Source organism: Choristoneura fumiferana, chromosome Z (assembly GCF_025370935.1).
Source record: "Choristoneura fumiferana chromosome Z, NRCan_CFum_1, whole genome shotgun sequence".
Classification (NCBI taxonomy): Eukaryota; Metazoa; Arthropoda; class Insecta; order Lepidoptera; family Tortricidae; genus Choristoneura; species Choristoneura fumiferana.
The window spans coordinates 18,854,225-18,880,206 of NC_133472.1; the positions used below are offsets into that span (position 1 = coordinate 18,854,225).

The following is a 25,982-nucleotide window of genomic DNA, read 5'->3' on the forward strand; positions in this document are numbered from 1 at the left end:
CAAATACTTCTCCGTAGCTAATTTGTAGGTAACTTACCTTAGCTTTGATGAGTTCCGTGGGCCATCTGCGGGCTTCTTCATCAGGTCCAGTTCACCAAATTCCTCAATAAATAAGCGTGACTGCAGCTCAAGATTAGGGGAATCAAAGTAATTTTTAAGTAAACATATTAAGATCAATGAACAAATTGAATCTAAAGCTGAAGAGATCGAAAGTGTGTAGGTACGTACATGAAAGATATCAGAAAAAAAGTTAGCTGGGGATACTTAGAATCGATAACAGAACACGTTCCAACAGTTTTAAGACCTAAAACTAATGGTTTGGTCCGTGGGGTCCTAGCGCTTTAAAACTTTTTAAAGAAATTTCGAAAAGGTTTGTAGACGTCACAGGGGACCGAAGAGCTGGCAGCTTCCTCGGAAAAAGAATTAGCTTGGCTATTCAAAGAGGTAACGTCATCTTCGGGACCTTACCAAAGGCAAGTAAGTCTTGAAGTAATCTGTTTTAGTTTTAGGTTTTATTTTATGTAAGTACTAGCTTTTGCCTGCGGCTGCGCTCGTGATAAATTCGGGGTAACATAGATATACTTTCTACAATCCCATTTTTCCTGTTTTGATTGATTTTTCGGAGCATTATGTGGCAGACACAGACAATTGTTGTTTTAGACAGATGATGCAAATTATTGAAATTAAAAAATCGACCTATTTAATCATTATTCATACAAACATTGAACTCTTGTTTTACATATTCAGGGGTAGAATTCCAGAAAACGTTAAAGTACCTATGTGTTTCTTTTGCCCGCGACTTCGTATACGATATCAATAGGATAATTCCCGCGGGATAAGAATAAGTGAATTCAATAGAAAGCTACCCTGTCCCTGATTGAATTGAAACAGGCTACCCCGGGAAATCGAAAAGTTCCCGAAGGATAGATACGATTCTTTAAATCGATTAAAAATAACACTTTTACTAATAGAAAGTTACAGTTTTTGACTGAAATTGGCTACCTACTTTTCCTCGGGAAAATGCAAAATTCCCGGGAGTTAGAAATAAGTGACTTCTACATTAGGACCACTTAAAAAAACTTTCACTAAGTAATAGAAATCTACACTATTTTTGATTGACGTAGGCTACGTTTATCTCGAGAAATTCTATTTTAAAATCCTTTATTGTCAATCTAAGCATTTTAGCTTTCTATTATTGAAATAATGTTTTAAATCTGCCTCGAACTTGAATTCACTTATTTTTATCACGCAAAATTTTTACATTTTTTTAAAATAAATAAGTAACCTTTGCTTATTAAGCTTTCTACTGGTGAATGGATTTTTTGTAGTTTCAGTCATTATCCCCAAAAAACAATGTTTAGAATTCCTTGTCAAGTGGCGCGGCCATTTTTAAAAATCTCCCTTGAGTGGCAATGACACCTACGAATTAATTTTGCGAATTCGCGAATTTTATAAAAAATATCACCAAAAAAACCACTTTATTGTTATAGATAAGCCTTACAGTGATAGTTTAGCATAAAATGGCATATCTAATTAAATAACAATGAATGAACTTCCATTTCTGTGAACTTCATTACTCATTATCAAATATTTGGTTATCAGCCAAATTTTTCTCAGTCACGTATTAAATAAGTATAATTACAAAATAAAACAATTACCTGTAGAAAACACTGATTTAGTTCGTAAAATATTAATTTATTTACGGAACAAAGCCCTTTTATAGTCTTTCAATAGCAAATAATAGTATAATACGAGGTTTCCAAAAATACCAGCGCACGGCAGCGGCCACACAGTGAAACTTGAGTAAACGATAGGAACGAAATTTGTTCCGTAGTGTTGTCGCGGCCGTTAATAAATGGCATCCTTGTCTATTTATGAACACATTCTGCAAGAAAAAGCAAGCCAGATATAGGTCTAACGGTTTATATTTATTAGTGAAATACGACACCCGCCAACGACCGGGAGCCGGTCGCTTGCCACTCAAGGGTTTTTGACAGCCTGCCGGGTGCCGGTCGCGTGCCAAACAAGGGCGTGCCGGGACCCGGACGCTTGCCACTTCAGGGGTTTTTTAGCAATAACTCAAAAACGATATATCCGATTATATGAAAACTAACCTGAACTGACCCGGACGCTTGCCACTTCAGGGGTTTTATAGCAATAACTCAAAAACGATATATCCGATTATATGAAAACTAATTTTGGTTAAAAGTAGTTATTAGTAATTAGTAGTAGTAGTAGTTTTGTCGTTGTTATTTCTTAAATGTTTTTAGAAATATTGCTTTTCATTATTTAACACCAAAACTATGTAGCGGCCATTACAATACACCTATGTACTCGTACTCCAAATTTCAAGTTTCTAGACCCAGCGGTTTGGGCTGTGCGTTGATCTATAAGTCAGTCAGTTAGTCAGCTAGTGTCTTCTTTTATATATATATATATATATAAAAAGAAGAGAAGAAGATTTTAAGCTTAGGATAGGTATTGGTAGAGTCATTCTCGATGACGCGTGCCGTGGTTCTTATTACAATGTCGTTAATGTCTAATTTTGTCAAAATCACGCGTCTTCGTGGATGGCACTAGGTATATTTTTATTAATTTAACCTTAAACTTGGCAGTTTATCTATAAGATACATAATTTATTTTTGTATTTTTTTAAAGTTAAATTTGTTAACTCCACAAGAATCCAACGAGGCTGAATTCAGTTGCCAAGTTTAGTGTTAAATAAAACTTATTGTTATACATATAATTATATTTTAAATTTTTTGTCTGTTTGTCGTTTATTTGAACTGTCGAGAAAGTTATAGGCTATAAAAGTTCAACCCCAAAATCGGGGGTATACTACGCTCAATTGAGTTCTGTTTGCACCTGATTCTTATGACGCTTCTTAGGAAGGAGGTGCAGACTTTATTTCAAGTGTGCTACGACTATCGAGTGCCCTGCTAAACTAGCAGATGCCGCTGACGTTGTGACAATATGAATAAGCCACTAAGGAAGGATTTTCCTAAATTAACTTTAAGTTTAGAGGAGGGTGTAAGTACGGATATCAACAAAATGAATTTAATAGTTGATTTAATAATACAACAAAATTAAACAATAGTAAATTAATTGCCACATATTGCACGTAAGTGGCATTTTTTGGGGAACTGAGTTTTATGGGAAATGAGTATTATTTTTAACTAAACTAGTTTAGATTAAACCAAACAACCCCAACTTATAAGGCAAATACGTCGATGAGAGACGTCATTATTGTTGTTATTCATAGTTGTTTTAGAAGTAGAAATGCATGAAGACTAAAGCGGTAAACATTGGAACATAGAACCTCCTCCTTTTTTGAAGTCGGTTAAAAAATGAACATTCATTTGAATTTTGACGACCAGATGGCCTAGTGGTTAGAGAACCTGACTACGAAGCTTGAGGTCCCGGGTTCGATTCCCGTGTCGGGGCAGATATTTGTATGAAAAATACGAATGTTTGTTCTCGGGTCTTGGGTGTTTAATATGTATTTAAGTATGTATCTATATCTATATAATTATATTTATCCGTTGCTTAGTACCCATAACACAAGCTTTGCTAAGCTTACTTTGGGACTAGGTCAATTGGTGTGAATTGTCTCGTGATATTTATTTATTTATTTTATTTAATTGCTGCTAATTAATTTCTTCGCAAATTTGTTAATTTTTGTTTGATTCCAAAACAACGCTTATGTGCTCTTGTATACTCGTATAACTATAATTTTAAGTCTCGCATGTCTTGAACGTAAAGACAAAAAATAAATAATTAGTATGCTAATATCACATTGTGTTCGAATCAAGTAAATTGGGACTATGTCTCATAGGATCATAATAGAGTTTTTACTTACTTCGTTACTTGTTTGTTAGTTTTTTGTTAATAATTCACTCGCAATAATAACATGAGTAAATTGATGACGATGTTTTGTGTAGCGCAATTATTTTGTTATCGGCCTTGTGTCAGGAGGAATACTTACAGAAGTGGAACCCACTTTAGCTACTGTCGAAGCGATAGCTGGCTTGAGGACTTTGAGGAAATGCCAAAGTGACGCGGGGACTAAGTATACGTATATCGCCACCTTCGATCTCTTGAAGATGTTATGGCCTAGTGAGATGACACTCGAATCTATTAAATCTATAATATCGCGAGCGTTGCTTAGGTGACTAATATTTGATAAAAGTAAACTGATTTGTAATATTAGTTGGTGACCTCATACCTACAATGAAGAACACTTATTTAATTGAAAAAAGTGCAGCAAGCACAAGAAGATGTGAAGTCTAAACGAGACTATCCTGGACTTTTAAGTATATAAATCTTGTTGCAATCTAGGGAGGTTTTCCTGCCGATGATGGAAAATAATTAAAATCGGTCAAGTGCGAGTGCGAGCGACTCGCGCATGAAGGGTTCCGCACCTCCGTACAATGTCTTAAAAAACAAATAGTTCAGTAATATTTTTTTGTTGGCGGTACTTTTTCTCCCTGGTTACCAAAGTAGGTAGTCGTCAAGACGAACCAAATGAGCCTAAAACCGATGCGGTCGTGTCGTTTTATTACAGAGTTCCTATGGCCAACATCTAACTTCATCATCAGATCAGCTCTACGTCATAATAATATTGCGTTGTCATCAGATTTATACATGCATGCAAAATTTCAGCTCATTACAAGCTCTGGTAGTTAATTTTAAATTAACAATTTGTTTTGATATCGGTTCACACCACTTAAATCTTCGTCTGGTTACAGTTTGAGGTAGTATCAAAAATACACGCTGTATGTACACAGGGTTACATAAAGTATGAAAAAAAAAACAATACAATAAATACGACACTCGATAGTGATACTTTTTAATGCGTCTTCAGAAATTATTGACTTTACAGAGTTGATGAAATAAACCTAACCTAAATCAAATCTGTAGATTAAACTGTTTTCAATGGTTCTATATTAAACGATTGTTTTGAATTTTACTCGTTATTTTTCCAAATTTTATGTTTCATGACATACCTATTTTAAGATGAGCTTTAATTACTTACAAAAGGAAGAACCTCGCCTTGAATGTTTTTTATCAATAAAAGGTTGTTGTTAAGTCTATCTAGTTAGGTACCTATATAAGACAGCGAGATCGGCAGCAGCCCATAGTGGCGGCGCGAGCATTGCTGCAGAGTATCGTGTCTAACCTTCGCGATTTGTGGTAAACACGAAACCATCAATATGACTAAATATCTGATTTTGCTGATTATAGCTGTGCAAGTCGTTGTCAGTGTTTTCCCAAAGGAATTACGTAAGTATTGAAATCCACACTAGACTAAGTGGTGCATTTGCCAATATGCTACCAGTAGGTACCTAGGTATAATTCGTTCTTTATAAGTTTGCAACTGCATTCAACTAATTATTACGTCATTGTACCTACCTAGGTACTTGTTTTTCTAGATTCATCGTTAATTAGTGTTACTCTGCCATGTTGTTTTTACTATCTATCGGTTTACAGTCTTAGTTAAAAATATAAAGATTTTCGGATATGTAAGTATTAGTCCCCCAGCAGCAGCACGTGAACACCTGGCACCGGGGAAACGGCTACCGGCCGTCACAGCGACTCTTATCTACGAGGGTATTAATTAGTTCCGTGTATCCTTTACAGTTTGAACCGATCAAAAACTTTTTATATGCACATTTCGAAAACATGTTAAAATTAATGTCGGCTTAGAGAAGCAACAGACGTAACTACCTGAGGCTTGCATTTGAGTACATCATTGCATTAAAAAACAGTGAGTTTGACATTAATTAACAGCAGCCTAAGCCACTGATGTGGTCCAACTATATTAATATATAATTTAAATATTTAAATAGTTTACTATAACTCATCACTTCATAATTGGATGCTTTATCATCTCTATAATGTTCTAGAAATATCAAGCATTTTAATGGTGAAATTTAAGTATAAACTCAAGCTCTTGCGAGAAATGTTGTGTTGAAGATCTTAAAAAAAACCTATGTGTACACTACTACTGTACAGCTTCAACATTTACTCTAAGTACATGTAGGGTGTGTTTACATTTACATCCTTAACTAATGTGAATCGAACATTAGGCACGTTGCCTGACAATTACGAAGAAAAGCGAAGCCGCATGTTTTCATAAGAAAGATTATTACTTATCATCGGGAGCTTTATCGTCATCTCGTCACTGGGCTGGGCACATTGTGTTGAGGACATCGGCGCAAATATGAAGCAGACACTAGTAAAAACTCTTAAAGTACAATTTGTATACCTAATTTTACAAATGCTCGTCAATCTCCCAAAACTTGCCACATTCATTTTATGTCATTTAGCAATTGAAGTGACAGCAGTGTTTTGGGCTTTTGCGTGTTGAACATTCGGAGGTTTCTCTTGTGTCATGAAGTTTAGCGCAATGCTTGAATAAATATAAACATCCTTATCCATTAAATAAAATGAAATATGACCGAGATCGGAAAAGATTTAATCAGGTGAAGTCTACTGATCATACCGAGGATTAATTAAGTAGCTCCATTGTTATAAGCCAAACCGCAAGGCAAAGTCATGCTAACGTCACAGCTATAAGCCTGTCATTAACTACAATTGTTACGCATGTTGTACTTGTGGTCTGCCGTCTGTGACGCTCGTGGGATATTTGCTGGACTTTTCTTATAAAGTGTAGGTACTCTTGTACACGGCCTTTATACAAGGCTTCACACCTTTGATACATCTAGAATTTGAGTTGTCGGGATTTCTTGAATAATTCTACGGGAATTCATAAAAATTACACCCTCTTATTAAAGTTACATAAAAACACTTGTCTAAGCCAGCAGTGAGAATTGTTGATTTTATTTCGATATCGAATATCGGGATAAAAAGTAGCGTGTACATTACTCCAGACGTCCAGCATCTACATAGGTACCTAATTTCATCCAAATCTGTCCGGCCGTATCAAAGATATTGACGCACGCACGTACATGTATAATTACAAACTGTCTATCCAATTTCATCCAAATCAAGCTAGCACTAGCCGTACAGGCGCGACGAAGTAACAAACACACACACACACGAACGCGCGCACGCTCTCACGCAACCCGCCGTTTTTATGGTGTGGACACCAATCAGGGTAGTTGGGGCTCACCGCCGAGGGGGTGCCCACAAAAAACCATTCGAATTTCCTGGTTGTCAATGAATGTGGGCATTACGGGCGCATAAAGTGACTACCACAACGTCACTGAAGTTGGTATACTGGTTTCGGATTATTTATAGAGGTTTACTCCTCGCGTATCCATCGAAGCGGCTCACGTTTCCGGCACCTACGGGCCGGGGTTGCATGCATGTTGGCTCCATGCCCTCATGACCTAGGTACTCAATTCAACTCAAGGCAGGAGCGGTACCAAGCTAATTTTTTAGCTACAATTAAAACAGCACAGACATTTGACACTAAATAATTTGGAGCCGATCCGTAGGCAGCATTGTTATAAAATAAACCATACAACCTCAAAAAAAATCGCTAGGTTAGGTTACCAGTACCAGAAGAATAGGTTAGGTAGGGGTAAAACCGCGACCCCAACAAAAATAAATCGCTGCCAGAAAAGTAGGTTAGGTTAAGTTAGAACTGCGACCCCAACAAAACTAAATCACTACCAGGAAAGTAGGTTAGGTTAGAACTGCGACCCCAAGAAATATAAATCGCTACCAGAAAAATAGGTTAGGTTAGGTTGGAATTGCGACCCCAACAAAAAGAAATCGCTACAAAAATAAATAAATAAATTTCATTGAAAAAAGTAAGAAATCATAAAATATGAAATGAAGTTCTGCCAAATAAACTATCTATTAAATAATATTTCCAGAAATGTAAAATTAGTGATTTAAAAATACTTATTTTAATAATTCGAGGTAATGAATATTCGATGAAATTAATAAATAGGAAACGTTGACTTTTAACTGATATTCGATTAAAAGTTTGTCGACATTTCAAGGTTAAACCTAATAATGAAGTTCATTGATGCGATCAAATACATCAACTTACACTTCGAAAGTTACTTGTGTTTAGTAATAAGTAGATAGTAGGTACTTATATATATTTTGTTTCAGCCGACTATATCCAAGTATGCAAGCGAGATCAAAGCACAATAAATGCTTGCGTTCGCAAGTCTATCGAGACACTGAAGCCTAAATTAGCCGAGGGTATGCCAGAATTCGGAGTACCGCCAACCGAGCCCTTTTATATTCCTGAGGTCAGTTTTTATATCAAGATTACCAATAATGCCCAATGTACCTATGCATTTTAATTATAATTTTCAGATTTCACCTTATTAGGTACATTGAACTAAGTTTGAGCGTCACTTGTTAGTATTAAAATAAATAAATTGGACCGTATTTTTTAGGGTTCCGGAGCCTAAATGGCAAAAATAGAACCCTTATTGTTTCGCCATGTCTGTCTGTCTGTCTGTCTGTCTGTCCGTCCGTCCGCGGCTTTGCTCACGACTATCAATACTAGAAAGATGTAATTTTGCACGGATATATATGTAAACTATGCCGACAAAATGGTACAATAAAAAACTAAAAAAAAAATTTTTTTAGGGTAGGTACCTCCCATACACGTAAAGTGGGGTGTTTTTTTTCTCATCGAACCGCTGGATCTACATATTGTTGGATAGGTCTTTTAAAACCATTAGGGTCTTGTTAAGACGATTTTTCGATTCATTTATTTTTTTGCGAAATATTCAACTTTAAAGTGCATATTTTCATTAAAATCGAGCGTCTCCCCCCTTTTAAAATCTAAGCCGGTGGATGGAAAATTTTAAAAAAATTCAGGATGGTAGTACCTAAGTATATCAAACTTTCAAGGAAAACTATAACGGCTAAGTTTTCTTGAGAATTATTAGTAGTTTTAGTCTTAAATAGCAGCCTAAGGTATAAAATATACCTAAACTTGGAAGATTCCGTATAAAATACGAAATCCTTAGAAAAATATTACTTATTTTTTTCGTAATGGCTACGAAACCCTATTTTGGGCGTATCCGACACGCTCTTGGCCGGTTTTTTATATTTTGCTGTTAAATTTTAAGAAGTTAGTCCTTGTCTTTTGAAGACATTCTTAGTTAAGTTAAAATAAAATGTATTGCTATGCCTTATAAATAATAAATAGTTATTACAAATGATAATTCAGATTTCATTAATATTGCAGCTGGTCGTGGACAGCGGCAATTTGATCCAGTTCCAAGCGGTGGGCAAGGACGTCAAAGTCTCCGGAGCGGGCAACTTCACCATCAAAAACGTTGCGTGAGTTTAATGCCAACATGTGTAGTGCACAGACAAAATATAGAAGGCACTGCAAAAAATAATGAAAAAAAAAATTTGCGTAAGAACGTACAATGCGAAAGAATTATTACATAATATTCTTATAACCTAATCTAACCAACAATAAAGTTCAAGTTCAAAGTTCAATATCTCAAAAACGCCTAAACCGAAGCTAAGAATCATCGCTAGAAAACCTGCTTTCAAATAAAAAAAACACAGACACACACACACATACACACACATAGCGGTCAAACTTATAACACCCCTCTTTTTGCGTCGGGGGTTAAAAATAGAACATGATGAATCGATTTATTGAAAATGGTTTGAAAAATTTACTGTTTTATGAAGTGTGTAAATAATTAAAATGAACGCCGCCAACCTTGCTGCGCCTATTGTTATTACGTTAATGATGCTGGTTATTTGCCGAAACTATACATTGCTATCAATATAGTATTACATTATTTGTCAGACTGTGAAATTGCCGTGCTAGTTATCCAGGTGAATATTATAATCTATTGTAACTAGTCGTACTGACTGATGATGAGACGTTTTTCGTTCTTATGGTTCCACAGGTACGTCTGAGTGAAATAGTTATTTGTGATACGAGGTTTGTAGGTAAGGTACTACAAATGAATTGACGAGTGATAAACCCGAGCCGCAAGGCGAGGGTTTTCATCGTCACAGGATTGTAAAACCTTGCCAACCGTGTATCATACGACGTTCTTCAATACATTTGCTCGAAAAAATCTCTTTCAAAGGATGTATACATGGTTCGTAATCACAAGTTTATTTTACCGCACTAGTGCGATTTTTTTACAGTTTTTTTACAGTTTCAAAAGTACTGTTTCATGCTTAGTTAGGTAAGTACCCTTTAATTGACAAAATTGAAAACAATCATGATTCAAACCTCGTCGTTAGGTACTCGTACCATATAGTACACATTAAAAAAATACAAAAAGATATACCTAGTCTTGAATCATGTTACATTTAAGGGCAATGCTGGACAATACTACTAGTTAAATTCTACAGTTGCTCTTTAAAAATATACATTCATACATGCAAACCGAAGTACCTTTCAAAATATGACTAAATTGACAAAATTGAAAACAATCATGATTCAAACCTCGTCGTTAGGTACTCGTACCATATAGTACAAAAAATTCTACATTAAAAAAATACAAAAAGATATACCTAGTCTTGAATCATGTTCACTGTGGCGAATACTGTAAATTTAAGGGCAATGCTGGACAATACTGGGAATCTTCTGACCATGGGGCTTTAAATGGATTTAAATGGGTTCGATTCTAGTCGCATAACTGAGCTACTTTTGTTCTGCTACTCTTTAAAAATATGACCACTGTAATTTTTTTTTTTCATACAAATTAAATTCAATGTATGCGATACAATAGGTACTAATTTGACGACACATTGATTAAATGTTTATCTAGGAGATGTCAAATAAATATCAAAAAATATTTCAGGGCCTTCGTACAGTCAAGGGCAAAGATATCGACACGGCCAAAGTTGCAAAAATATGTATACACGGCCTTAATGTTAAGTAAATAAAGTCGTGTATACATATTTTTGCAACTTTGGCCGTATCGATATCTTTGCCCTTGACTGTACCTAGAGACAGCGATAACACCGATATGTCCGATACACTGATTTAACAATTAAACTTTGAGGATCAATAAATGTTGCAAAACAAAAGTTGCTTAGTTTTGTGAGAATATCGAACCTTGAATTTAAAGCCTTATGGTCAGACACCATGTATAATGCATTAATCGATTTGTTGAAAATAATTTGAAAATTTTTGCGGTTACCATTAATTGCCTTCGTCATTTACCTACCTAATTTGAACAATGTATGGAAACCGCAAACATTTTCAGACTATTTCCAACAAATGGATTAATCCATACTAATATTATAAATGCGAAAGTAACTCTGTCTGTCTGTCTGTCTGTCTGTCTGTCTGTCTGTCTGTTACGCTTTCACGGCTAAACCGCTGAACCGATTTGGATGAAATTTGGTACAGTGATAGAATAGACCTTGGGAAAGAACATAGGCTATCTTTTATTGCGAAAAAAAATGTTTTAAGGGGTTGAAATAGGGGATGAAAGTTAATATGGTGGAAGTTCGTCGCTGTCGAAGATAAAACCATGAAACTTGGCATTTAGGCCCTTAATCCATATATTAATATTGTAAATGCGAATGTAACTCTGTCTGTCTGTTACGCTTTCACGGCTAAACGGCTGAACCGATTTGGATGAAATTTGGTGCAGAGATAGAATAGACCTTGGGAAAGAACATAGGCTATCTTTTATTGCGAAAAAAAAGGTTTTAAGGGGTTGAAATAGGGGATGAAAGTTAATATGGTGGAAGTTCGTCGCTGTCGAAGATAAAACCATGAAACTTGGCATTTAGGCCCTTAATAAGAAATAAATCGATATTTGTTTGAGCTTTTTTGAAAATTCGACCTGTGAGGGGATGAAAGTTTATATGGAAGGTCGTCATTATCGAAGATAAATCGATGAATATTTATTAAACTAGCCATTTGGGCACGTGATAAGAGATAAATAGATATTTGTTCGCGCGTTTTTTAAAATTCTTCCTGTGAGAGGGTGAAATAACGGATGAAACTTTATATGGAAGATCGTCATTATTGAAGATAAATCGATGGTTCTTTGTGAAACTTGGCATTTGGACATTATAAGAAATAAATAGATATTTTTTCAAGCGTTTTTGAAATTTTTACCGGCGAGGGGATGTTAGCAGAGGAAATGATGCAGTGTTAGCAGTGCCCTTTAAGCTCATAGCAAAATGTACGCAATGTGGGGTTATAATGGCTTATTGACATAGACAGTCAGACATGAAAAATTATGATTTCCAGATTTTTCTTATTTATTGTGCTATATAAGACTACCTTTATGCAAAAAAAAAACAAGTTTTTAGGACAGCCGGAAGTGCCCTATAACTTTTTCTGTTAAGGTAATTTGTATGGACACACCTTTTTAATGACTGTAGCTTTTGATTGCCTTGACTTAGAAGTTTGATTTTTCCACAGATTTCGGGACTATTGACCTGAGTTTAGGGTTTTAATCTCAATTCGATACCGATTCTCCGCGTGTTTACGAGATAGAGGATCTTGACAGACAGACGGACGTACGGACAGCAAAGTGATCCTATAAGGGTTCCATTTTTTCCTTTTGAGCTACGGAACCCAAAAATCATTTATTCCGGCGCTTTTAAAATTTCGACCTATAAATATGGGGATGAAAGTTCTTAAGTAATTACAAACAAATTTACTATAAGTATGTTTATCGGAAATATGTGTAGCTATGCTTAGTAAAAATGCCGTTTTAATTATAATCCTACCCTCCTAACTTACAATAAAGGACGTAAGGTGTCAAGAGTTCACTATGAGGAATAATAATTAGTCCTTTTGTGTTGGTAGGGTAGAATACACGTCGTATTGCTAAAATGTGGCTACCCGCAAAATATTTATGTTTTACCAAAGAACATGGATGTATGGATGTTCAGTTCAGCTATTTTCTATGTGCTATTATTGGCAGAATAGGTATCCTAAATAAATTAAATACTTCCTAAAGTTATTATTCCACGCGGACGAAGTCGCGGGCAAAAGCTAGTGTATTATATTTTCCAGCATAAACTAACTGAGCATGAAACATTAATTATGATTCACGTTCAACATGTGACCCTGTATGTACTTATAGATTGATTGAATGAAAATACAAGCACGTTATAAAGTAGGGTCATATGTCCAACAATGAAACTTAGGTACACAGTGAAACATTGCGATATTTCTAGCGCCACCTTGCCAGATCGTGCACTATATCGTATAAGAACACCCTTGAGAACCCCCCACTGTATCCCAGTTTGCATTGGTGTCACGAGGAGGAACACGTGTCTACAGAGCTTTTCAGTATTATTGACACAAAAGTAAGAATTTTAAGCATTTTTTGTAGATTTTTCATTAAATTATGGTTATAAATTCAATATATTTGATACTTTTTTAATATTAAACGTATTTTGTAGATTATCGTGGACTAGATGGAGTGTTAAAGTGGCACAATGTAGTAGGCTAAAATTCGAAGTTGATATAAAATACCTTAGGTAATCAACTATGAAACATTTACGCATGTGACACCTAATGAGACTGATTAAAGTTAAAGTAATAAAACTGTTTGATTATATTCGTGCATTTTTTTATAAACCTATTACATAAATACGTCCCAAAAATTATGAAACAGATTGTATTAGTTAGAATACTGTATAATACCTATGTCACGTGATACCCAATAAAACCACCTAAGTACAGTAATAAATTCAGACTTCTATCTGTCAAAACAAAAAAATATATGAGGTTTTGGATTGGTGTTTCATTGGTGGACACTTGACCCTACCTACCGGATATTTTGTGTCAATGTTCGTACGTTTAGTTAGCGCCATATTTTTACGAAATAATTCTCCACGTTTAATTGTACCTAACGTCAGCGTGCTGTCACAACTAGGCTTGCGCAAGCGATGCGCGTTACATTGCGCTCGCCGCAGTCGGTAGCGATCTAACTGCGATTATAGAACAAAGTGACCCGATAGATGGGCTTTATTCGAGGTATTCAACGTTGTTTAAAGTATGAGACTATGTTGTAAAGAAATAAATATTTACATTTAAAGAAAAAAATATAATACATAATAAAGGTGGAAGATTCTAGATCTTCTTGGTGCAACACTCTTGCTGGTGTACCACAAGGTGGAGTGTTATCTCCATTATTATTCTCTATTTTTATAGATTCTATTTCTCATAATCTTTTCTCTTCGTATCACCTTTATGCTGATGACCTACATATCTATTCTCAGGGCGTGCTTGGCGATCTTCCGTTGGTTATGGAGTCTGTAAACTTGGATCTAAAAAAGATTTTAAAATGGAGCCAACGATTTGGCCTGATTGTCAATCCGACAAAGACCCAGGTCATTGTCATTGGTAGCTCGAGACTTGTCCCAAGAGTCGATTTTGCGTCTCTGCCACCGGTGCTTTTTGACTGAGTACTAATACCGTTTGCACATCAGGTCAAGAGCCTGGGTGTTATTTTCGACCGCACTCTCTCATGGTCTCCTCATGTGTGCGAGGTGAGCATAAAGGTGTTTGCTGCGGTGGGATCTTTAAGACGGCTTTAGAATTTCCTACCTTTTGCTACCAAGGTTGCGCTTGCTCAAACTATTCTGCACCCTATATTCGACTATGCTGACATTTGTTATCCCGATCTCTTAGAAGAGCAGCTTAACAAACTTGAGCGAATTCAAAATCTATGCATTCGGTTTATATTTGGTCTACGTAAGTTCGATCATGTCTCTAATTTTCGATCACAGTTCAAGTGGCTCCCAATCCGCTTTCGCAGTAACTCTCACATTCTCCACCTTCTTTATGGCATTCTCTTTAACCCTGGAACTCCTCGCTACCTCAAAGAGCGATTTAGCAACGTAACTTCTATTCGATGCTCTCAGAACTTTATCCTTTCCGTGCCTCTATCTAACTCCAAATTCTATGTATATTCTTATACTGTCCAGGCTATTCGGTTGTGGAACTCCTTACCGATTGACTTACGACGCGCAAAGTCTTTGTCACTATTTAAATCTATGCTTAAGGAGCACTATCTGTCATCTTGTAATTATTAGCCTTATTATAATTTATTTATTTATTTGTTGCTGTTTATCTCACTACCTATATTTATTTTGTACGCATATTATTTGTACGATATAATTATGTATGTATTCGTAGATGTATTGCTGTTACGTTTAAATTTTCTGATCTACTTTTGATGCACCACCTGTTGTAAACTAGTCCTTCCTTCTTTCTGCAAAAAAAGGTTGCCTGGAAGAGATCGCTCTTAAGCGATAAGGCCGCCTATTGCTCACCTTGTATTTTTTTTCTCTGTGTATCTGTTTTCTGTATCGCTTACTATGTCTGGTGTACAATAAAGAGTCTTTGTATTGTATTGTATTGTAGATGTTGACCGCGACTCCGTCCGCGTAGAAATCGTTTATTGCTATCCCGCGGGAACTATGCAATTTTTCGGGATAAAACCCACTCTATGTCCTTTTTTAGATCTATCTGTATACCGAATTTCATCTAAATCGGTTTAGCGGTTTAGACGTGAACGTAAACAAACAAATAAAGAGACATGAAAAATTGGCATTTAAAATATTAGCAAGGTACGTAAGATGTGCTTTAAATCCTTTACCTTTAAAATTGCCAATCAATCAATCAATCAAAATAGGATTGTGTGTGGACCATTTTCATGACGAAACTGTTACGTTCTTAGTCTATGTGGTCTTAGTTCTATTCTTATTCCGCATAGAAGGTGGCGCCATTCTATTTATTCCAGTTTGTGTATGGACCATTTTGCCGATGCGATTTTGTTGTATCTGTGTCTGGTTGGAAAAAAATACTTAGTACCGCGAAAACTTTTAAATTGTTCTAGAGCGTAAACCATAAACGATTAAAATAAATTGATTATTCTCACACAGTCGACAAGTGAATGTGAAAATTATGATGTCGAGCAAAGAGCAAAAGACATAATTGATAATCTTTTGCCGCCAAAATCTAGAAAGATTTAAGTATTTAAAAACCTATGAAAGTTTTATGGACAGGAGGAATAAGAAACACATTAATTCTTTCACAGAAATAACTATTTTTTCTCGCAATCGAAGTTTAAAATAGAGTTTTCACCTCGAGGCTAAAAGTCAATATATTATACCCTTGCATAAATAGACACCCTCGCTAAAGCTCGGGTGGCTAACCACCTCGGGTATACCACGCGCAATATAAATCTGCCTAAAAGTTCATTACTTAATACTCGGTTTTGACGCATTTTTGAGATACATTTTTTATGCGAGGTCTTTACGTTACTCCCGGATTGTGTTCGAATCGCTTAACGGTGTACCTATTCAAGGTTTACTAATGATTCGGCGAATAACGTTTGGCAACCTGTTTCATTTCGCAACTTTTCATTTCCCAACTGTTTAATATTTCTGAAACTGTAAATATTTCAGGATTTTAATAAAACTAACCTAACCTAACCTAAAATGTTCCACACGATGGCCCTGATATAAATCCTGAAATATTTACAGTTTTACAGCCTTATTCATAAAAAATCTTTAATTAAGGTTTGATCGGTCTGTTACTTAGCAGACTGATTAAGCTTGTTAGACGGTTGTCAAGAAGTATGATTCATAAACGCTTGCTAGCAGTCTGCTAGTTGTTGAGCTGCTGATAGATGGATTAGACGCGTTATGTTGGCCACCTTGACAAATCAAAGACAAAAAATGGCCTAATCGATAATTAAAAAAAAAATTGACAGCAGTGACAGCAAATTACCAGAAAAAAAATAAAAAGCGAGATGTTTGTTTTCCCGCCATTTCCGATCCGCATGTTTATGGAGGGCTATCGCGAATGAATTCGCCGCTAGAGGCGCTAGTGTAGCGTGAGGTCTCCGAAATGTCAAATTTCATAGTGTTTGGGTGAGCTACGCGGGTTTATTTATAATAAGAATTTTTTTGTGAATATTTTGCATAACCTGAAATTAATTATGGCAATTATTAATTACGGGGAAATGAATGTCTGTGTTTTGAGACAGTTTTGTCTTTCGGAAACTTTTGTCCTCCCTTTTTTTCCGAACAAAACGGGACTTAGCAACACTGTGGTTGCTGAATATTTTTATGGTACAGTTTTAAGGTGTTTTAAATATGATTTTACTCTAAACTTTGTTTTAACGCCCGTAATAACAGACTCTGAAAGCCACACTTAAAAACCTCACGCAACAGTGCGCCATCTAGTGAGACAAGAAACGATAGCCCTCATTATGTTAATCATCCTTATTTTTTTTTTCATATTTATTGTTAATTTATTGTTGCTAATTTAGAGGATTTTTAAATACAAATTCCTGAAAATAAATTTTCCTGTTTTTTTTTAATCTGCGTAGCCCTGCCTTCACTATAAATATCTTCGGTACCTATGGTTTTTTGCTCTAGTCAAATTCAGCTGTTCAAACTTGTGGCGGCCATTTTGTGACTTAGCAGAGAGATAAAGGAGGGTCTACGGTCCTCTAACTTTAGCAGAGCCTTGATCGACTGATTAGCGCTAACAGACGTTTATGAATCATGTTTTTTAGCATCGGGCCTTCAAGGAGCCTTCAAGGAGGCTCTAACTTTTTATGAATAAGGCTGTTAGAGTTTGCGAAATGAAACAGGTTGCCAAACGTTACGTTGCGAAAAGGCAGTACTCGCTATTCAATGATTGGAATTATACCTTTATAGTTTTTGTGATACCTACTAGTCGTGGCAATGAACTTTTAGGCCAAGTTATTTTAGTCCCTCGATAAAAAATATACTATATAATGTTAATCCAGTCATACTTTATCTATCTGTGTGACAAATTTTATCCAGATTCGTTTAGACGTCTTTGCATGATAGAGTAGGTACAGATAGTTCAACTCAGTTGTGAGCGCGGCCCTAAGTGTGCGTGCGCTTGTAAATATACAACATTTACGTGACGCGGCAGTCGTTGTCTGAGCAAGACGTGTTCTTATCGCTATACCCACACATAGGGCCGCGCGCACAACTGTGTTGAACTATCTGTAACGAACATTAATTCTAATCACTCAAATTCTCTATTTGGTAGGATATGTTTATAGTTAGACGTAGATATAATTACCTATATAAGCAGAATCAGAAGTGTGTATGACTGCAGGGTGGACCTGGAGTCGCTGCGGATCAGCGCGCGCGTACGCTTCCCACGGCTGCACTTTGTGGGCCGCTACTCCCTGGACGCGCGGCTGCTGGTGCTGCCCCTGCACGGCGCGGGCACCATCGTCGCCGACGCCGGTGCGCTTACACATACCCACACCTATACACAAAAGATCCCTGTGGGTCAAGTGTAACCCTACGATTAAGACATTCATGCACACACACCATACATTGTTACCGTTTTGCGGGGAACAGGTGGGAACAAGTGAAGTAACAGCCTATGCACACTGTCTTGCGTTTTGGGGGCGGTTTCTCGGCGAAGCGTGATTGTCGCGAGCACGCGGCGTACCACACGCTGTAATGACTGCCTCCGCGATGATTGTCCCCTTTGTTGTGGCCGTAATGTTACCGATTGGTTGAGGCTACCGTGGCAGCACCGAGGCGGCGAATTATCACAAATATTAAACAACTACACATTTATCGCTATCCCGCGGGAACGATGCTTTTTTCCGGGATAAAAGCTATCCTATGTCCTTCTCCCGGGATTCAAACTATCTGTATACCGAATTTCTTCTAAATCGGTTCAGCGGTTTAGACGTGATGAAGTAACAAACAAACAAACCGACTGACAAACTTTGGCATTTATAATATTAGTGGGATACTGGTACTCATAAGTAGGTAACTATCGCAAAACTGAATGAAAACTTGTAAAAACTTTGTTTGTTTGTTACTTCATCACGTCTAAATCGCTGAACTGATTTTGATGAAATCTAGTATACAGATAGTGTGTGTGGCAACCTTTTTTATGTGAATTTATGTTTTTATACTTTTCTTACCAATTTTGAATAATTTTGTATGTTCTATTTGGCAGTCTCATTAAAGATACGTACCAGTTAACACGTGTTTTGCATTTAGTAGGCTCGCAGACCCTTAAGGCCCAGTTTTAGCCCTTAAGGCACCAGACCGTAACAGATAGTTTGAGTCCCGGAGAAGGACATAGGATAGTTTTTATCCCGGAAACTTGTATAGTTCCTGCGGGATAACGATTAACGAATTCTATGCGGACGGAGTCGCGAGTAACGTCTAGTCTTCTTCTTCTCGAGTAGGGTATCGTTGTTGTCGTTGGGCCTCTGACTCGCACTTAGCCGGTTCCTATCTTATTTTTAAGAGCAAAAATGAGGCTTTTGCCATGTCCTATTTTTAAACACGGCAATCGAAAATTTCAGAGCAAGTGAAAAAAAAGGAAATTGAGGCTTGTGTCATAAAATTAATCCGGATTACTTGAAATAAATACTTGTAAATATTAGTTTTGAGCATATTTATTAGAATACTAAAAACGAATAAAAATGAATATCTACTAAGTATGGAAATTGATCATCAAAACAGTCACATGATTTAGTTTTACGCTCCGTACGTTTACTATGAACTCAGGCAGTGGGTGACGAGCGTTCTAGGTACTTGCTATGTTTATAGAAATACGCAGTGAACATAGCAAAAATGTAAAGCAACTGATTATTGTAACGAGTACTTTCAATTTGGGAAATAAAGTTAATACCAGTTAATACAAGCAGGTGCAGTCATGACGAAATGGCATCATCTCGAGTATTACTCAAAAAAAGATTGTTTTTCGTTGCCAGTGCGATGTGATACGGAGATAGTGCTGCACTCCACCCTAGAGCAGCGCGAGGGTGTGGAGTACATCCAGTTCACGAAGCTCGACGTCCATCTCAACGTGAAGGACTACTCCGTCAGGCTTGAGGGGCTCTTCGACGGTAACAAAGCTTTGGGTAAGGAAACACTAAATGATGAACGACGTGATAGTGTGAACTATTGGACGAAAGAACCTGCGATAATTTGAAGATGTTCATGATACCGATTGCAATATCGTTGACTCACTTTCTCCATATTCTCGAGTATTTTTTAAGTGCATTATTCTTATTTAATTATTTTGTTAAGGTGACGCTGCCAATGAAGCCATCAACCAGAGCCGAGAGGAAATTCTAAGAGCCACGAAACCGTATGCAGAGAGAACCGTTTCTAAGTTATTTCTCGACACTGCCAATAAAATTGCGAGTAGCTTCCCTTTCGACCAATTGATTCCCAAATAGTTGTTCTACTTGTTATACAAAGAAATGTATGTATGGATAATGTCTAACTATCGCATTTTCTTTCTTCGTTTGCTTTAAGTAGGTAACTCTTTTAATAAAAAAATTTTTTCCCGCTGTAATTTTTTATTACCTAGGTACTCATTGTAAATACGTATAGATACTGCCGCCGTGAATCCATATAATATAAAGGCGATAGTGTGTGTGTTTGTGTGTATGTTTGTCCGCCTTTCACGTTAAAACGGAGCTACGGATCGACGTCATTTTTGGCATAGAGATAGTTTATGGGCCCGAGAGTGACAACAGGGTACCTACTTTTTATCCCGGAAAATCCCTAGTTTTTTATATTGCTATAAACAGTTTGAACAATCCTTTAGCTGATAAAGATTAGCAGTTTAAAACTCAAAGTTTCAAAAATGGGTCCCTCAATCGTAATTGTTATCTCACACCTGCAATGTCTTTGAAAGACCACAAGATCCAGCGGAACTCCACAAGATGATATACTTAGATGAATGATTGGCCTCGCGCGCTCGCTCGACTAGATACCGCGCTAACTAAAAACAAAACGTTCGTGAATGCGGCAACTCAATATTGTAGTGTGCGTAAGAACGGTGTAAGACAATTTGCAAGGATGCTAGTGTGCGTGACGAATTGTGTTGCCAGCTGCTCCACTGTTACCCGAATTATTGGGAAAATAAATTATTCTGTGGTCTATTAAGTTACTGGTTACAAAATGTATCTTGGGAAATACTTAGAAATTAAGAAGTAATTAAGAGTGAATGTATTAATATGTTTGTGTATAGGTTAGGCGTAGGTTTCTTCTTTAAGAAAATGGTAGGTATGATGAAGGTATATCAATGATCAGGCCTCACTTTTAATTAAAAAATATATATATTTAAGGACATTCAATATTTACAAATTATTACTGAAAATTCATGGACGGAGTCACCAACTAAGAAGTTTTGCGTACTTAACACGTTGCACCTATAGTTAAACCTAATATAATGTACAGGTTAATTAAGACTAAAATAAACATAATTGTTTACAAAATATACATACATAGGTACATGCATACATACATACTTACATACATACGCTTGAAAAACATAACCCTCCTTCGGGCAGTCGGGTAAAAAGTTAACATTTCAGGAAAATGGGTAGAAATACGAAAAAAAAAATTTTTCGTTTCCCGTAATACCTAAGTAAATCAGCTGATCGGGCTTTTGACTGGTAAGACGAAAAACATTTTTAATTTTAAGACACATTCACCCCTTAATTAAATAGCGTCGGGTAACAATTTATACACCTTCAGTGTATAATATCACAAAGATAAACATTAAATAATATAGAACTAGGTTATATTTATATATTAATTACGTTAGATACTTAAAAAAATAAGTTATTAAAATTTATCATCATTTAATGATGATAACAATAAAATTCAATTTATTAAAATTTCAACTACGGGGAATTTGCTTCTTGTGTACGCGGCAACACAGAATGGCGTTTAGGGTTCATGTTATTTTATTTTGTAATTTCGAAATTATACGATATTTACTGATGGTATGTGATCCCAGTGTCCTTCTTATTTCTTGTAGTATTATTTTTATACAGTTTCACTGCGAAAACTGGCATTTTACTTCGGTTTATGACCAAAATTTAACAAAAATTCGGGACATGCACATTACGCACAGTTTGCAAAGCGACTGACTCGCCTCGTGCTCAGGTACGCCGATTTCGGCGTACTATTTGTTGCCGCATTTGACAAGTACGCCGGCGGTATCTAGTCGAGCGAGCGCGCGAGACCAATCATTCATCTAAGATGATATAATTAGTAAGAGATGATTTAAAAAATTATCCCCACTTTACGTGTACTAAAAAATAAGAAACTTTAAAGGGTTTCCGAATTTGACATCCGAGGCGGCAGAAGGCGGAGGCGACGTGTGCTACCGCTTACGACCTCGCAGCCTGAGGGACCTTACACCTCAAAAGTTCCTTAATTTTTTGCTCTTTCAATAATCCGCTCTCTTATGCACTATAATGGGGCCTCGCCAACTATAACATTACCCACATCAAATTTAGGTCCTGCACCGGCACTGTTCAACATTTTGACTACGATCACACGCAAAGAGCCTGTGATATAATATATAAGCGAGGTAAAGTATCTATATTTAGGTGAAAAACCTTAGAAAAGAAAACCCCTCTCGCTTGTAGTAGTAACGTGCCCTTACAGACAAGTTGACGTTTCAAATTAGAATAATGACTAGATTCGTTTTGTACAGTACTACGTACTTACTGCATATGAAAGACCTAAGTCCTCCTACACGTATACAATACAACTCAGCTCGGCAACTGTACTGTCACGCGCGTAGGAGAGTATTGAAAAGTAAATTCGGGCTGTTCAGAACCCATAATAGGCGTCATAATTTAAAGAATAGTCTTAGGGTCACCATCATCGAAACCGATGAGGAGGGCTAATATGTACTTACTGCATGGAGAAAGAGTCTAACTTCAGTAACTACACCTAGAAGTATCTAAAAGTTTAGCTCCATAAAGTTTAGCTCTATAAAGGTTAGCTCTATTGCCTCTTTCGTAGTTTGTGTTAGTGAATAGGACAAGGCTTCTCAAATCGCTTTCCATTTTGTAATATTACGCCTAAAATACGATTGCACGTTTCTATTACCGTTTTTATAGTAATCGCACTGTCGTCAATCACGAATCAATCCTCATTGGTATCTGAGTTATAACTTTTATACGATAAATAAGTAAAACCTTGAGGAGACTGTATGTATTTACGTCAAACCATGCCCTAATCAAGTGACTTGAAGAGTTTACAGGGAGATCAACATACAATTGCTAATTATTTAAGTATTTCTTATATAACGATTACATATTTATTTAAGTAAATCAAAAACACAGTAAGCAATTATTGCAAAAATAATTTAGTCAAATAGCTCGCCCCTAGTCATTCCCGATGCAAAGGTGCCCAAAACGCTCGCGGCATTACCACGTTGAATAGCTAAGGACAGCCTTTGCTCCAGAAATGACTCGGACCGAGGGTCCTCCCCTTTTTGTCTGAGCCGACGGCCCAAATCCTGCACAAACCGCTTTGCATCCGCTCCCCAGCAGCCCGCCGTTTCCACCGCCAAGGGGGACGAATTGCTAATTGGATCCGTTATTTGAATTACTTTATGTTTTACGAGTTTCATGATACTTCGGTAATATAATACGGGATAAATATGTATGAACAGCGAGCTAAACCTCGAACGATTTATTCGGTGTCTATTTTACTATCTATAATACCGAATAACTAAAAAATACAAATAGGTATTTATTTTTATAGGTGAGATAGGATAGGGACCAATCACGGTCAGTTTCATGAAAAAAAAAAGTTAATCCTTACGAATCTAAAATTAATGCCGGCGTTTGTAATGAGAACCAATTTACAAACACTTGTTGAGCGGAAGCTGCGCAATCGCAATCACGAGCGCAGATCGGAAGAGCTTACAGCGCACATCCAGGATAGCGCGCGGGCAAGAGTTTCCCCTGCCGCAACTTCCGGAACTCGCCGATCGGAGTTTGCGATTCGCAACGGCATAACCTTCGATTTGGATACGTGGGGTTTAAATAGTGTCTTACTCACTCGCATTATTATAAGCGGGGTAGTGTTAAAGGCATCGGATGAATCGATTCGGGTCCAGAATAGCAGGGCTGTTGTACAATCACGCGTGTCCTTAAGTCGAGTGGTAGAGAGGTGGCGGCAGCGGGGCGAGCGCGCAGTGGCGGCCGTAACCGCGACCCGGCTGGCTGATCCTAGGCTCCGACCGGCTTCTGCACTTTGACATACGCGATCTAACTCATGACGAGTACGAGTGTGGCCGCCATCATGCTGCCGACCACGATTTTGCTGCTCACGCTGCATTTGGCAGCGGCTGAAATACGTGAGTATTCATTTGTATTCACCTAAATATTTCATAATTGTCATAGTTTTAAGTATAGATAATATTTTGAGCGAATACTGTATGGATGCCATATTCTCTAACCAATCTTCGCTGATTGTTGTTTACTTTAAAACAACAAAATATAATCAAAATCAAACACAACTGTCAATGCGAATTGTTAATTAACTTTAAAAATTATGTTATTTACGTACCTTCCTTGTGTTACGGTCCATGTTACTTGTGACTAAACAGCTGACAGGTCATTTTCTATCCCCGACTTGAAAAGAAGGGGTGTTCGAAGTTTAACGGCAAGGTATGTAACTACGTGTCTGTCTGTGATTTTGTAATCTCGTAAAATGACGAACCAGATTTATTTATAAGATGCTAGTATCATTAATTTGGAACACCTAGTTAGCTAAGTTTCATCAAAATCGGTTCACCTACATATTTTGAGGGCTTTCCAAAGATTCTACTTCTAAATGCTATCAATAGGTAATTAAAATACCGGTTAGTGAGTTAAAAATAAATAAGTATAAATTATATTTATTAGAAAAAATATTATTATTCTTCTTGGTATGACGTTCTTATTCTGTTCAAAAGAGGGTCCGAGCTGAGAAGCAACCTAATTAATAATTAACCATAAGGAATACAAAATGAATAAACGTAAATCATATTCAGATATGTCGAAATTCAGAGACTTAAAAAACGCTTGTCTGCGACTTCCGCGGCTAAATTTTTACAGTTATCTTACAAAGGTTTCAAGTTTAAAAACTAACCGGAATCAAAACCCAATTTGACCCAATAGGACAACTAATTCCATAAATATAAGAAATAAAACGCAAAAAATATGTGTACCTAATATAATACTACAAACTTTAAAACCCATAAACCTAATCAATAGATAATAAATATTATTAAATATGATTAAACTTTGTTTTCAATTAATAGTTTATGACCTTTTGTATCAGGCTCCATAACTATTTTATCGATTAATCACCTAAAACATACAAATATTCAATATCAAATTTAGTGATTACACACGAACGCCAAGAACAGAAAAACACAACGCGGGAATATGAAATTCCGACTGCTTGCTAGGGCACAGGTTGCATGTGAGAATAATGGGAGGGTATAGTTATTGTCTACTAGTAGTAAGTAACCTTACCGGAAGTAGGTACTCGTTTTTTTTTACACCTGTCGTGTATTTTGTGGAATTGACTTATGGCCGCGTAGATCGATTTACCCTAAACTTGGCAGTGTATCTTATAAGATACATAATTTTACTCGTAGATCATCTTTTTGTATTTAAGTTAATACAAGAATCCAACGAGGCTTGAATTCAGTAAACTTGTCTCAACTTGCCAAGTTTAGGGTTAATACCCGTATGTGCGTTGTATAGTATTTTAAATCTGTTTGTATGTACATTTTATAATGATATTAATGGATGTTATGTGATCTAAAGACACCTAATTAATACAATCTATAGAACGCATACCAATGTAAATAGAAATGTATAAAGTTACTTCGTCAGTGATACTTCGTGCTTAGTGAATAAATAGTCAAAGACATTCACCGTCTCTTCCTACCCTAATTCTATAGTATGACAGACAGAAGTGATAAAAAGGAATGTATACATTATGCCTATCCAATTTATTAAAAATGTAAACAAACCGATTTCATCAAAATTCTCGTATAAACACTTAATGGATCGAATCAATAACACATTTATCTATAATTCGTGTCTTTTAGCTAGATGTCTAATCACCATTTTCAACAAATTTCACTTGATTTTAATATTTATTTTTCTTTTGAAATATCTTCGTCAAAATCTGACGTTATTTCTTTGAAATATGTGTATAATCTGTAGAAGCAT

The 25,982-nt window shown here is 36.5% G+C and overlaps 2 protein-coding genes across 2 annotated transcripts in view; both read left to right on the forward strand.

Annotated features, from left to right (window-relative positions):
* The first annotated feature begins 5,122 nt into the window (after window positions 1–5,122).
* On the forward strand, window positions 5,123–20,285 carry LOC141430562 (circadian clock-controlled protein daywake-like). The gene is made up of 6 exons (XM_074091331.1): window positions 5,123–5,283; window positions 8,092–8,234; window positions 9,188–9,282; window positions 18,068–18,201; window positions 19,701–19,850; window positions 20,020–20,285. The coding sequence occupies exons 1-6, from the start codon at window positions 5,214–5,216 to the stop codon at window positions 20,169–20,171; spliced, it is 744 nt and encodes a 247-aa protein (XP_073947432.1). The 5' UTR covers window positions 5,123–5,213; the 3' UTR covers window positions 20,172–20,285.
* Window positions 20,286–21,093: 808 nt separating this feature from the next.
* The window catches only part of LOC141430560 (circadian clock-controlled protein daywake-like), a 26,251-nt gene continuing 21,362 nt past the window's right edge, over window positions 21,094–25,982 (forward strand). Inside the window, exon 1 of the mRNA XM_074091317.1 lies at window positions 21,094–24,109. Within this exon, the coding sequence (XP_073947418.1) occupies window positions 24,028–24,109 (82 nt within the window). The 5' untranslated portion in view covers window positions 21,094–24,027. The remainder of the gene's footprint in view (window positions 24,110–25,982) is intronic.

Coding starts and splice junctions, on each gene's coding strand:
- LOC141430562 (XM_074091331.1), top strand. CDS start 5,214: ATGACTAAATATCTGATTTTGCTGATTATAGCTGTGCAAGTCGTTGTC. Junction 5,284..8,091: donor TGTTTTCCCAAAGGAATTAC/GTAAGTATTGAA, acceptor ATTTTGTTTCAG/CCGACTATATCCAAGTATGC. Junction 18,202..19,700: donor CACCATCGTCGCCGACGCCG/GTGCGCTTACAC, acceptor TTTCGTTGCCAG/TGCGATGTGATACGGAGATA.